Source organism: Tympanuchus pallidicinctus, unplaced genomic scaffold, assembly GCF_026119805.1.
Source record: "Tympanuchus pallidicinctus isolate F22 unplaced genomic scaffold, pur_lepc_1.0 scaffold1, whole genome shotgun sequence".
Classification (NCBI taxonomy): Eukaryota; Metazoa; Chordata; class Aves; order Galliformes; family Phasianidae; genus Tympanuchus; species Tympanuchus pallidicinctus.
In genome coordinates, this window is record NW_026294618.1 from 101,291,436 (window position 1) to 101,305,823 (window position 14,388).

At 45.3% G+C, this 14,388-nt stretch overlaps 1 protein-coding gene across 1 annotated transcript; it reads right to left on the bottom strand.

The window, feature by feature from the left end:
• Positions 1-436: 436 nt before the first annotated feature.
• Positions 437-8,620, bottom strand: LOC128088598 (uncharacterized). The gene is made up of 8 exons (XM_052699321.1): positions 8,521-8,620; positions 7,111-7,222; positions 6,398-6,542; positions 4,669-4,782; positions 4,004-4,148; positions 3,602-3,750; positions 2,995-3,134; positions 437-1,688 (listed from the first exon to the last, which is right to left on the bottom strand). The coding sequence occupies exons 2-8, from the start codon at positions 7,214-7,216 to the stop codon at positions 1,573-1,575; spliced, it is 915 nt and encodes a 304-aa protein (XP_052555281.1). The 5' UTR covers positions 7,217-7,222; positions 8,521-8,620; the 3' UTR covers positions 437-1,572.
• Positions 8,621-14,388: the final 5,768 nt, after the last annotated feature.

Consider the following 14,388-nt stretch of genomic DNA (forward strand, 5'->3'; position numbering starts at 1 on the left):
AGAGGATTCCTTGCAGGGAGGTCTGCATAAGATGAACATGGAGCTACAGCACTTAGAGTGAAGAGCTCCTTTCAGCTTGTTTGCACCACAGACAGCAAAGCAGATGCAGGAATGGGGCACGCGTGCCTCCAAGCTGTTGCTCTGTGACAGTCTGAAGGGCTTCCCGAGGCTGTTACAGGCACCTGGAAGTGTAGGAAGCAGATCTGGACCAAGCCCTTGAGCCACAGGTGAAGAGCAGACATATTAGAAGCAGGCAAGGCAGAAGTCAGGCCCTCTGCTGTAAGCATGGGTTCCAAAAGTCATTTCCTTACAAGCTTAATGCAGAGTGTAGATGTGGCACTGAGGGACATGGACAACAGGCACAGTGGGAAGAGTTGGTGATCTTAAATGATCTTAGAGGTCTTTTCTACCCTTAATGATTTTGTGGTTGCATGAGAAGTGGGGGCAGTAGCTGCTTTATTTAAAAATAAGATATGATAGAACGACAAGAACCACATAGTACAGACTTAGTTCTTCATTAAATGTAAACAATAGCATTGTATTGTAGTAAAATTCACCTCTGTGAGATTACTGCAAGATATTCAGCGTTTCCAGGCATCAGGCATCCAGAAAGATTTTCTAGACACCAGCAAGGCATCATCAAATCTAGCAGGCACAGCAAATAGAGGCAGAGGTCTTGCAATCCAGTCAGTTCTCATTCAGGCTTCCCAAAGCAAGCCCACGGTGTTGAAGCCACATTACATCTATCTCACTCTATCCAGCTCAGAAAACAAGAAGTGGTCTGTGAAGCAGGCTTCATTTCCCATCAGGTTCTGTGGCATCTGGATGGCTGATATCCCAGCAGAAGGGTTGCAAAGCACACTCCTGCAGGAGGCAGCCACCAAACGGGCACAGCTCAGGAAAAGCAATCCACTGCTCCCACATCACCTGGATCTCCCCTGTCTGAAAAGAGGAGCGAGTGGGTGGCAGGGGCACAGATCTGCTGTTACTGCGGGGCCACTGATGGAGGCATCGACACAGTGACAAACTCTAGTAAGAAAGTCAGAAGGAAAAACAAGGCAGAGGGACAGAGATAATAGCGTGTGCTGAGATGTGAGCACATTGTCAGTTTCTAGAGTTAGAGCAACCTGAAATAAGCTGGAGACTTGCAGCTGTGTCAGAAGTATTCAGCCATCCCTCCTCCCCTGCCCACCATAGCTCCCAGGAAAGGGTGAGGGCAACTCTCTGTGCCAAACATCTGCTGACAGCCCTCCTCACACTGCGAGGAGCAGCTCTGTCATCACAAAAGTATACAGAGCTACTCATCTACAGGGCCTCTTCCTCCACTGATCCACAGCAAAATGAGCAGAGGAGGGTGCATGTTTGAGGTGGAGCTGCAAACAGCTGAGCTCAGAGAACAGGGGAGGAGGACAAGTTTGCAGGCACAAGCTGTGCTAATCCAGAATATATTAAAAAAGAGAAAAAGGCAAAAAAAGGCAATTGTTACTGGAGGGAAGGACCAGTGGTTGCAGGATGCTCAGCTCTTACTCCTCCCTCTAAAGCACTTGTCATAACATCACCGTGCCACAGGTCTCAGGCCACTGTACTTGATGGCTGAGGTGGTGGTTCCAGCAGTTCATTACTGTGCTTCCTTATGACTAACGCCAGCCGAACAGCAAAGATAAAACAAGTCAGTGCCAGCAGTACAACTAGAAGAGAAACAAAGAATTAGGTTAGCATGCGAAAGAACAACAGTGCTTTTTGTCATTCTCTAGCTCCTCAGACAGCAGGGAAAAGACCAAGGCAAACCCACAGGCCTCTGTCCGGGAGCCATTACCCCTATTGACATTAGGTGGCTGCCATGGGGTAAGGCAAATCTGCTCTGACTGATAAGCAGTAACATACCCAATGCTTCCAGGTCAAGGCATGTCTAAAAAGGGGAGATGTTATAGACACGGGCATAAAGACACACGGCATTAACAAATAAGTCCAAGAATAGTTGAACTATATAAAGAAACAGGCACCAGTTTGGGAAAAGCACATCCTTGCCCTACCAGTCAAACAAGCCAAACCACTATAAATGAAAGTTTGCTGGTGTAAAGGCAGGAGAAGCACCTACTGCAGGAATAGAGCTGTCTGCCAGAGCTTATGCACCTCCACGTTGCAGATGGCCATAACCACCAAGGCCAGAGTCAATGGACTCGTGGCTTTGGCAGACAAGCTCTGCTCAGTTCCTGCTGGGTGCTTCTAGGCAAATCTTGACTCCCAGCTGCACACCCTGCCCATACAGCAGAAGGGAACACACATCAAGGTGGCTGTGATGCTGGCAGTGCGAGCTTAGGAACTGCCTTCAGCCACTGGCACACAGCATTGGGAGGGCTGAAGGGTGACAGTGTGCTCTCTTCTGTTGATCTTGTAATGGGAATGGGAATCTCAAACTGCTTCAGCAAGACAGGATTTGCACATCTCCACCTCTTTCATGCCAGCATAACTACTCATAATGACACAGCTTTTGCCATGCTGTGGTCTGTACAGCATGTATACAGCTTAAGCCCTTTTACAGTGTATGACTACATCCAGCACAGCTACAGTGGCCTGCAGCAAGCAAATAATCCCGGCCAAACTTGTCAGTGCTAGCCTAGACTGCACAGGAGAGGAGCGTGTGCAGGTCTTTGCATTGTGGAACTCAGATACAGCTCCTGCTTGGGTCAGACATTAAAGCACTGCTCCATAATCACAAGCAATACAAAGCAAAGCCCACAGGCTTCATCCCAGCCCTGTGTTCTGTGTGCCTGCTCCATGTCAAAGGGCAGGGAGCTATCAGCACAGCACCAAAAGCTCACAGGGCTGGCAAGTTTCTCTGGGACAGCACAAATGTGTGATTGCAGGGCAAATTTATTGCACTGGGAAGCGAACAGGAGGCAACACTAGGTTTGATTTCAACCCCAAGGCTCACAGGCAATAACTTCAATTGCAAAGAGAACCACACTGCTCCAAAGATTATGAGAGATTCACCTATAAAAACACCGTTGGTGGTTGGGGAGGAAACGGAGAAGTCCTTGCACATGCTGCCAGTCAGAGCTATTATGACCACTGGGTAGACAGTGAGGTTATAACGGACGTACTTATCAAGAAAGAAGTTTTCCTGACAAAACCTGTGGAGAAAAACAATGACCAAGTAGTACGTTTGCTTCTTTAGATTCCCCCCCCTCCCCGCCCATAAAAAGCTTAAGATAAGAGTCAGATGAAGAGTCCTTTGTTGGAGGCACAGACCAGAGCTCAAAATATTCATATACTATAATTCATAAGATTAATTAAAAAATTATCAAGGGTAAACGTAGGCAAAAAACCCCTGTATTAAATGCAAGTTTTCTGCAAGTGGAAAGGTATGAAGGAGAATCAACATGTAAAAATCCCCCTTGCTCCTCCCAGGAAGGGGCTTGGCCATGGGAAATGGATGTTTTTTTGCCCAGTGTAATACCCCATGGTTATACTACAGCAAGATTACAAAATCAAAACTGGCTTTGAGTGACAGTTTTCATTCTTTGAGAGGGACCGATTGTGATACACTAGAGGTAGAAGAGCTCTTCCAGGCCCAGAGGGAACTCAGGAGGTTGCTCACCACATGACAAGCATGAGGGTAAGGATGCTCAGAGATGCAGTGGTTGCTGTCTCATTGGACACATCCCACTTGTAGATCAACACAATGGCAAAGTTCAGCAGAGTGGCGATGGTGGTCCATGTGGCATACAGTGCCAGCCCGTTCTGCACCTGCCACGAGTACAGCAAGAGGACAAGGGTGAGGATAAGGAACCCAGATGCTTCCAATTCCCTTTGTTCTGCTTGCATCTCATGAATAGAAATGCAAGGGTGGACAGAACGGTGCCCACCCCCACTTTGTGCCAAGGGACTTAGAGCCATTCCCAGCAGAAACATTTACACATGCACGCCCAGCTTTGCAGCTCCACTGACAACCCTCTCAGCTCCTTGAACATGCTTTTTCAGCTGCTTAAATGCCACCTACTAGGATTCGGATGAGCCAGAGATCAGCTTGGTGGCCTTTCATGAACCATGTGGAATGGATACTCAAGGCTCTGTGTGAAATGAAGAGAGCAGCCCCCGTGGTAAAAGTGAGGGCTGCCAACAACAGCAGGGCTGGCAGGAGGTATCTAGGACAAAAAAAAAAAACAAACAACACACAACATACAATGCATTTTTTCAGTGGTGTCACAATACCTTAATTCATAGCTTTAGAGTTTGGCCTTTACTGACTTTAAGCTAATCAAGCCTTTAATAAAGGTAATCACTATGTGTAGGCCTCATTTTGACATACTGTTTTACTCCTAATCATTAAGTTATTATTTCCTCACTGAGGCTGATTTCTTCATCTGTTGACAATGGTACTATTATAAGCCCTTCATGCCAGCACGGTGATGAAAACAATCCAAGGCAATGAGCTTAACTGTATTTACAAAGGCTGTCATGGCTCTTGTCCTATCTGCTGGATGAAACACTGAAGAGCAGCAGTTGTTAAGAGATAAAACTTCAACAGCCCATCTATCTCACGGGCAAGATTAAAATTGCAAATAACAAAATAGTTATTAAGGGTAGATTTTGCCAAGGCTTGCCCAGTTGTTTCAGTAGTCCCAACATTACGGTTAGAAAGCTGCTGTAACAAGAGCGGCTTACTCTCTGTCCCACAGAAACAGCCATCCAACATTGAGGCCGTTATTCAGAATCCATGCCATGTAAAAAGGTACTGGCAGCAAATCTGGTTTCATGAAGACACATCCGAGTTCATTTCTGTAAGGAAAAAGAAGGCACCCCATCAGAATCCTCCACAAGCACTTATCTTTCCCACATCTCCACAACGAAGGACCACAGGCACTCAGGAAGCCCCTTGCAGTGCTGGCAGCACACCAGAGACAGATCTGTGCCCACTGCTGCCTGCACACACTGCTCAGCCCACAAGGCTTCCCAGCACAGTCAGGAGCAGGGACAGGTGGGATAAGGAGAAAGTAAACACACCTGGATTGCAAACAGAGCATGTTTTACAGTGGTAGAATTGAGGCCATCAAGAACTTCTCCTTCAGAAGCCTGCTTTGTAATTCTTCTGGCCCAACTTTCCTTACAGTGTATTTTGTAGGACTTTATATACCTAAACTCAACAGTGTCACCTGGAACCTGACAGCATTCAGTGCTGTGTATCTGGAGAGCAAGAAACAGACACTTGTGGAAGCAACGTTCCTTCCAAGGCAGTGGGCAGCTTAAACAGACAGCTTCCATTTGTGGCAATCCAGTGCTTGACTTTGCTATTTGGAAGGAGTATTAATAGAAATTTTGCTATCTAGTTATCTGATTTTTTTTTTTTTAAAGAAACTGAAATACATATATAAAATGCCATCACATGGATAGATTTCACCTCCTACATGAACCATTAGCAGAACTGGAACATTTAGTTCTACCATCACAGGTAATCACTGCAACAAGTGTTCATTGCAAGACTTTAGAGAGGGGAAAGGCAGTTTTCCTTCAAACAAAGGAAAAGCAAAGCCAGTAAGTTGATTCTACCTACTCCCACCGTTCCATCCCGATGCTCACTATCTTTATCTAGATATTTTGGAAGTTGATGATCCTTGGGGTCCTTTCCAACCCAAGCCATTCTACGATTTTACAGCTCCTCCTCATCTTGTCACCTTAACTCCAGGGCTTCAGGTTGAAAGATTCCTCACGCTGTGAGGAAATTCTCATGCTGGAAAATTTTAGACAGTGGTCCCTCTGATTAGTTTTCTTGCATCTATATCTATATCCATCTATATCTATTCACTGCCATATGAATCAGTTTACCCTCTTTCCCTCATCTCTCATCCTTGCTCATGCATCCACTTCTGAGCCTCATTTCTCACCATTCTTCATAACTGTTGCATTCCCTTCCTCTCAATAAATAATAATATTTTAAAAAATCTAAATACTGTTTCTGCCAGCTTCTATCACCTCCTTTTCCACAACAAGGATGTGAAAACTTTCCTTAATATTCCCAGCCAATATTTGAGAAGACATGCTTTTATCTTGAAAAAAAATGAAAAGAACTACAAATGAAATGACAGCCTCTACAAACAGCCTCTGAAAAGCAGCTGCTGGGTAAGTGTCAGATCACGAAAACCAGTGGAAACAACCAGCTCTCACAGAACTGTTGACTTGCTCTGCGTGGACAGATTACAAAGTAGTTCATATAGACCTCCGACCTGCTGCCACGCTTGGGATGCCTGACCGAAAAGAAGCTCCAGAGACTCAGCCTGTCAAGCCAAGAGGAATGGCAGCGGTTTTGCACTGACCATAAAGCCCAGGAAGTGAGCAACAGACCGCTCTACAGAAGGGAAGGGCCACCCCCAGCGTTTGTGCTGTGGGCAGGGAGTACCTGCGGCAGATCCCTGACAGCGCATACAGGAGCCACGCCAGTTGCCAGGCATAGATGACATTCCAGATGAGGAAAGTCCAGCCAGCTGGTGTGAAGTCGGTGCTGTACTTCTCTGAGATGTTGCCAGGGGTTGTCCGGAACAGACCTGGTAGTGAATGTTATTGCAGCCTAATGTATTATTACATACTAAGGATGGGGAAAGACTGCTGATTTTCTCAACCTGCAATCTTCCTCAAGGTTTAGTCCACACCTCAATAGGTCCTGAGAGGATGCCCTTGTTGAAAACAAACCGCACGCTGCAATTGGCTTCCTTTTAAAAACCCATTACAGGATTACTGTCCCTTATGGGGAACCCTGAGCACCTTTCTCTTGCACAGAACCAGAAAAGCCAGTTGTGTGCAAAAGCCAAAGAGAAGCACGACTCTCATTTCTGACAGCATGGGGAGCATTCTGAGCCGGGCAGCATGCAAGCCAAGCACCATCCTCTAAAAAACCCACAGCAACAGGACCTGGAAAGCTTCCACCAGGAATACAAGGGCAACATATGTAAAAACAGACTTTCACCAGCAGATACATCCAGACCATTTGCTTTGATTTCAAGGGACTGGAAGAGGCTCTGATGGTTTGAAGAAGTGAAACTGATCTAAGGCATCACAAAGCGATGCAATGCACAAGACTCATCTCTCTGAACAAAAAGCATTCGCTTGCATTACCTTTGAAAAGACCAGTGGCATTTCCAGCATTCAGTATCACCATGGCTGTGAAAGTAGCCAGAGACAGCAACATCACAAAAATCTTGAGCTTGGGCATGGAGTCCATTTTACCCTGAAAAAGGATAAGAGATTTTGTTTGGGTATACTAACATATGCTTCATTTTGTTCTCCAATTCAGAATTTGTTTTAGTAGAAGAAATGAGGTTGTAAGTTTCCCAGTTTCAGCTGCTGACTTGTGTTGGTATTTTCGCTTCTTCTCACAGCAGAATTCAGGAACCATGAAGATGTGGCACTGAGGGACACGGTCAGTGGGCATGGTAGGGATGGGTCAATGGCTGGACAGAGTGATCTTAGTGGTCCTTCCCAACCTTTGTGATTCTATGATTCTTTATGAATTACCTGCTCATCCACTGGTTATCAAAATAATTCCAATGCTTTAGCAGGTCTTCAGAACTCTGTAGATTGTTAGTTCTACATACAACATCTTTTCAGCTTCATAAGTAGTGACTTGAGCTCTCCCAAGTGATCTCCATTAGTAAAGACATTGTTCTATCAAGGAAAAGTTACGTAAAACTATGTGTACACCCATCCATAGCATGAGCAATAGCTTTATTTCCCCTCACAGCCCAGCACATGAGCTGCCTTTCCTATACAGAGACACTTCAGTGCCTCCTAGGGTTGGTAGAAATAACAACGGAGCTACTCAGCATCTAACTCATAAATTCCATTTCCCACTTCAGTGCATAGTTTTACAGTTCTGGGGTTTTTTTTTGCAAGTCAGCTGCATCCAGATACAGCAAAAACAAGCGGGAGAGGAAATTTTGTAGGAGACTGAGTTTTCTGCTAAATGCACGAACATCTTTCCTACCCAGTTCCATCTAAACAGAAAAGGCCCATTCGTTTTCATGAAAAACTTGCATGTGTGAACTCAACTCAGGATATCAAATCCCAATGAGATTTATGGTAGACAAACCTCCAAACAACTGATTGTCTTTAACAGAGGTATGCTGAGCTAGCAAATTCTGAGAAGGAAAATCCATTTGTAGTATCAAATATGTATTGCCTGACTCAGGAAAACCTAACCTACAGATTTCAGAAAGCTTGGGAAATACAGCAGAGGAAATATCACTGCGCGCTTGCCCTGCTCTTCTATTTTTTTGCTTGAATACTGGTTGTCAGACACTGAGTCAGTATTCAGGGCTGACCATTCCTTCCATCTCACTGCCCAGCCAAGTCTACGTTCTCCTGATGGTTCTGTAATTGAATTCGGCACCACATTTTTTTTTTTTATTAGCATATTTGGAAGAGACCTGACTACACAGCTTCAGAGAAACGTGTGCTTGCTTAGGGAAGCCCAAGAGGAAAGCATTGTTTTACCCCCTGTCAATAGCTTCACCACCCATCTCTCACCTCCTGCCTCCCTCTAACGCACGGCTGGCGATGAAAGCCTGCAGTATTTCCCTGCCTGCAGTGACAGCCACAGACGCCCTTTAGAAGGATCAGAAATGTTACTCACGACGACCCGCTCAGCGCAGCGCTGTGGCAGCACCTTACTGCCGTAGTTCAGCCACCACGGGCACTGAGGTCTCCTCTGCTTGAGCCAACCTACAGAGCTTTTACAGAACTTCCAGCAGATCAGCACCGGAGCATTATTTTCGGAAACCACGGTGGTTAGGAATGCTTTCTGAGTTGCAGCCTCCGATTGGCTACAGCTTCCTGAAAGCAAACACTTATGCAAGAGAAATACAATTACTTAACAAGGGACTTTTATAACAGCCCAAGCGACGCATGTTGCAAACTGGATGATAGACAGAAGCTAAAGAATGCCTGCTGTGTCCTGCTTTGTGCTGCCACAAGGAAGGAATAAGCACACCAGGGCTCAAAAAAAACCAAATCACACTCCTGGGAGGGAGGGAGCAGGAATCACCTCCACCCGCATCTCCACCTCCTACAGGGCTGCAGTCACCTCAAATCCTCTATCTCCCTGTTGTCAATTGAAAACGTGCTTCACCACTGAAACACCATTTCTCATGTGCAACTACAGCACCTATCAAGCTGGCAGCACAGCAGTAGATCCCCAACCATAAGGGCAGTGGGTAAAGTAGCACCAAGCACTGAGGTGTTGTCATCTGTTTAGAGGCAACATCATGGGGTTGAGAGTGAATCCTGCTTGGGATTCCTTGGGTTTTGGGTTTTTTTGGGGGGGTAGTGGGGAAAAAATAAACACAAGAACATGGATGTGCATGGAGTTGGCTGTGGGAAAGAACCAAGGATCCAGCCAGCACTCCTGCCCTATGTTATCAGTGCAAGCCTGAGGTCCACCCTCTGAAGGTATTTTGATGATGAAACCAGCAGCTTCAGTATGATTCAAATCAGAGAATACACACTGCTCAGGAAAGCATATATTCCATACACACACACACTTTCACTTATCAGACAGTCCAAATCACCCCAGCGTGATGTCAGGCATTCCATTTCCATCCAGTGAACGATTGAAGTTCTTTACAGCACAGTCAGCTTTATCTTACGTGTGTTGCCAAGGCACAGCTGATCAGTTAGATGCATATTAATATGAATCCAGGGCAACTTCCATGCGCAGAATTTGCTGCCCCATGTTCTTACTGGTTATTACACAACGAGTTTTGGTGACAGATCGTGGTGTCATCATACCAGTAGCCTTGTCCTCTTGCCACAGTAAGCTAAGCACAAACTACAGACTCATATTCTGGGTTGTAAAGAGTTATTTCTTTAGAAGAAATTGCAACACAGGTCTTGGATAAAATATTCAGAGTGATTCTGTCACGCAGCTCTACAGATATCCCCCAAAGTATGTTTTTAAAGTGCAGAGGAATGCGCTCAATGTTTATAAATGCATGAGTTAAAACTGAACAACTCTTGCTTCACCAGGCTGCACAGCATTCCCAGAAGAGGGAATTCTCAGTACAGCTGCAGCTCTAAGGTACCATAAGACCAGACTTCCCATATAGAAGTGCCCTACCTTTCTGGTGTAGTTTCACAGGGAGATGTCTTAGAGCTCCACTTTCAAGGGTTTCAACTGATAATCTTTGCCAGCCTCTGGAGGAAGAGTGTTATTTTCAGGCAAGTGTGATAAATGCCATTACACACACATCAGCTAAGAAAGTGTATGTGTATGTTTGTACACATATTTACAGACAGAAGGACTTGAGGTGATGGCTTCCAGTTATGTCATGGGAGGTTCGGGTTGGGTGTTAGGAAATGTTTCTTCTCAGAATGAACAGTGATGCCCAGGGAGGTGGTGGAGTCCCCATCCCTAGAGGTGATCAAGGAACACGGATATATGGCACTGTGATTTAATGAGGAAATATTGGTGATAGGTGAAATTCCAGTTCACGTAGAATGGCTGCTATGGGACCACACTCAGCTGTTGCTGCCCTGTGCAATAGAAAGCCATGTAAGCATTTACAGAGTGCAGAGCAGGCACGAAGCAGATTTGGCACTGGAATTAATGCCCTGCTGACAAGAGGAAGTTCTCTTTCAAACATGAATGCTCCTGCTAGCAATTGAAATAAAACGTGATGAGCACAGACAGCCTGAGTCCCAGTGCAGAACACGGAAGGAGGGAGCCAATCACTTCCTAACTACAAATACCACAGCAGAGACCCTGTCCTCAAAATAACCTCATTTGGCATTGTGCAGGAACTGAAACAAGTTCATTTTTAGGCAGCTCACCCACTTAATGGCACACAGTGTCGTTAGCAGGGAGCTCCAGAAAGCAAAGCACCTGACAAGCCACTCAGCAGGCACTCTCCCTCACCACAAAGGCTAATGTTATCTAGGACAGAGGTGCTTCTCTCTTATCAGGTGATCAGCCCAGCGATTGAATAAAACTGGAGCCAGGAGGGCAGTTCCATCCCCTTGTAGCCAAGAGACTCCGAATAAAACCACCTACGAGAAGCTCACAACACAAAAGAAGTGCCTTTTGTTCCCATCAACAGCGATAGGTCTGAATCTCCAATGCATTCTGTGCGCTCTCACTCCAGTTTAATCTTCGCAGCCACTTGCTTTCAATCCAGACTTTTCCAAACGCCCTCACCAACCCATGAGTTCTAATTGGAAATCATTTTCAGGCTAAGTTCTGCAAACATTGAGAATCAAATGTACTAATCTTCCAGCAACAGCTCAAGCATTCTAATCCCATGGTGGGTTAATCTGGGTGTCTCCAACGGCATGGATTAGCCCTGCTGTAAAGCTGGAAGTGATGGGATTTGACCACATGAACCAGGATGGCACACAGTGGAGAGGATCTGAGTTAGCAACTCCCTTCGGGTATTTTAAGAAGGAAAATCTGCTTTTTATTATTGCAGAATGAAAGAGACCCAGCCTCTGGCAGCAGGACACAGGCTGGGGGGGTAAGAACAGCTATAGAAATCCACTGTGCATTGATTTTCAACTAGACGTCAAAATTCATCAGCTGACCTCCATCAAGACTTTTGCTCCAACTCTGAAACGGTTACAGTGCTGCTCTTGATCCAATAATGTGGCAACTTGACTTTGCCATTAATACTCCTTCCAAATAGCAGTTTTGCAGTACAGTTATCTGAATTTTTTTTTTTTTTTGAAAGGCAACTGAAATACATATATAAAATGCTATCACACAGAGAGATTCCACCTCCTACACGAACCTTTAGCAGAACTGGAACATTTAGTTCTACCACCATAGTATATCAGTGCAACAAGAACTCAGAGCAAGACCTGAGAGAGGAGACAAGCAAAAAAAGTAAAGCCAATAAGTTGATACTACCTCCTCCCACCCTTCTATCCAAATACTCACAGGCATCTCTTAGAAGTGGTCTGGCCAGGATCACTTGAGGACGACAGCATTGCACCCTCACTGCATGTCCTGCTCCTGGCTGGGAACTCCAATTGATTTCTTGAGGTCTCTTTTACACTTTCACAGCAGATGCTGTGCTGTGGTGCTTCATTGCCTTGCCCCACCCCCTCAAATTCTTAGGACTACTTGTCCTTATCTGGATGCTTCACAGCTCCACCACCTCCTTATTTTGTTATCTTACCTCTAGAATTTCAGATTGTTCTTCATTCTGTCACTTGTAGGAAACACGGAGCGCTCTGCAGCGATCAATACACACTGCTCTCATGTTTTTCTTACCCTCGCTCACACATCTCAACTCACACCAGTATGTGTATTACTGTTATTACACTGTTATTGTCTGATAAAGATAACGCACCATGAAAACTTCCAATTTTCTGTATTCCAGGGTGAGGAAAAAAAAAACATTTTGCCCACATATTACACAGCTTCTGGCTGCCCCATTGTAGAGTTTGAAGAATTATTGAGGCAAGTTGCAGATAGTAGTCCTTCTGACCAGAGTTCTTACATCAGTACTACTGTGTGAATCCATTCATGTCTTTCACACAACTCTCACCCTTCAACATCCATTTTTTCCCTTACGCCACTTCTTACCATTCCATACAACAGCCACATGCCCTTCCTTTCAGTAAAAAACACAATAACAACAATAAATAAAACAATAACAAAAAAACCCAGCCTCTAATTTCAAGCCCCTGTAACACAGAGGAAAACATAGCAACGTCAACAGAGCAGCAAGGTCCCAAGCTGCAGCAAACAAGGATCTACCCAAATACAACAGCCATAGAAATAAAGGAAAGAAATGACATACCTTCAAAAGGCCTCAGGCATGCAGAGACCTCCAGCAGTATGCCCTCACCTCCACTGGAACTCAACTGTGTGGTGGTGCTCAGGGGTGGATCCTGGCTCCAGCTGCCAGTCACTCAGATGCATTGCATACACCTGAGCTCCCCTGGTTGCCCTGCCTTCCTAGCAGATGCTCAATCACTGGTTCAAGATGTGACTTAGCGTTTCTGCCCCATTTTTCAGCCTCCAAATCTAGCTTGTAAACACAGCATCCAAAAACAGACTTCAAAAAATAATTTATTCCTTCAGCTATTCTATGGTTTCCTTGGTCAGGCCTCCAACAAAAGATTTCCAAAAAAATGTCATCCCTCCTGTGGTTTCCATTCTTCATTCTCCAGTTTTTCAACTGTCATTGTTCAGCTTCCATTCCTCCACATGCAAAAAATGGCATCCAATTTTTCAACCGTCATCCTTTGGCTTCCTTTCCCGGACCTCCAATGGACAGCATCTAGAAAGTGTCTCTATTCTGCAGGCACCATTCTTCAACCTCCATAAAACAGCCTCCAAAAATGAATTCCATTATCTGGCTTCTAATTTTTCAGCCTCCATTCTGTGGCCTCCAATTGTTTCCATCCATCAGCCTCTGATTTTTTAACCTCCAAAAGACATTCTCCAAGAGTGCCTCAACTATCCAGCATCCAGTTTTTCAGCTGCCATTCTTCAGCTTCCATTCTTGGGCCTCAAATGAACTCTAAGAACATCCTTCATTCTGCAGGCTACAAAAAATGGCATTCAATTTTTTGGGCCTCTGCTCTGCAGCTTCCAGTTTTTTTAAACTTCCATCCACTCTTCAGCTTCCAAAAAACACTGCATTTCAGAACACGAAAATGTTAATCTATCATGCAACTCTTTCAGTCCGAAAAATAAGACAAAACATCAGTTTCCTCCTAAACTTCATTAAAACCAGACCTTTTGTACTCCAGCTTCTCAGAAAACGAACTAAGCCTGAGGCAAACAAGGAACAATGGAAAACTGCAGCAAAAGGGAAAACAAAGAAGAAAGTTTGGTGAGCCATAAGTGCAGAAGGGGAGATGGAGCAGGAAGCAGAGGGCAGACATAACTACAAATGAGGCTGTCATTTTTGCCTACGGTAAATGAAGACACACACATGCCCACCCACGTATCTTTATCCCCAGAGAGCGCTTTCCAGAGTCACGCAATGGACTGTTTTCTCATTCAGACTGGAGGCTGAGTATGCCTGTGGAAAGCCAGCTACAGATGGGGCTCTGCATCTCAGGGGGAGGTGAAACAGCTTCTCACAGAAGGGTTTTCAGCCAGCCGAGGTCTCTTGCCACACCACGCAGTCCTTGAGACCTGCCCACTCCTGAGGCGTAGGTGAGGTGCAGTTCTCAAGGCAGCTGGTGATTCAGGGAACCTCCATTTTGAACTGCTGCTGCTCTTCAGTAGGCTCATCCTTGGAATAGGCTCTTCCTCGCTCCAAGAAAAGACATAGAGGCTCTGGAGAGTGTCCAGAGAAGGGCAATGAATCTGAGGAGTCTGGAGCACAAGTGTTACGGGGAGTGGCTGAGGGAACTGGGATTGTTCAGTTTGGGAAGAGGAAG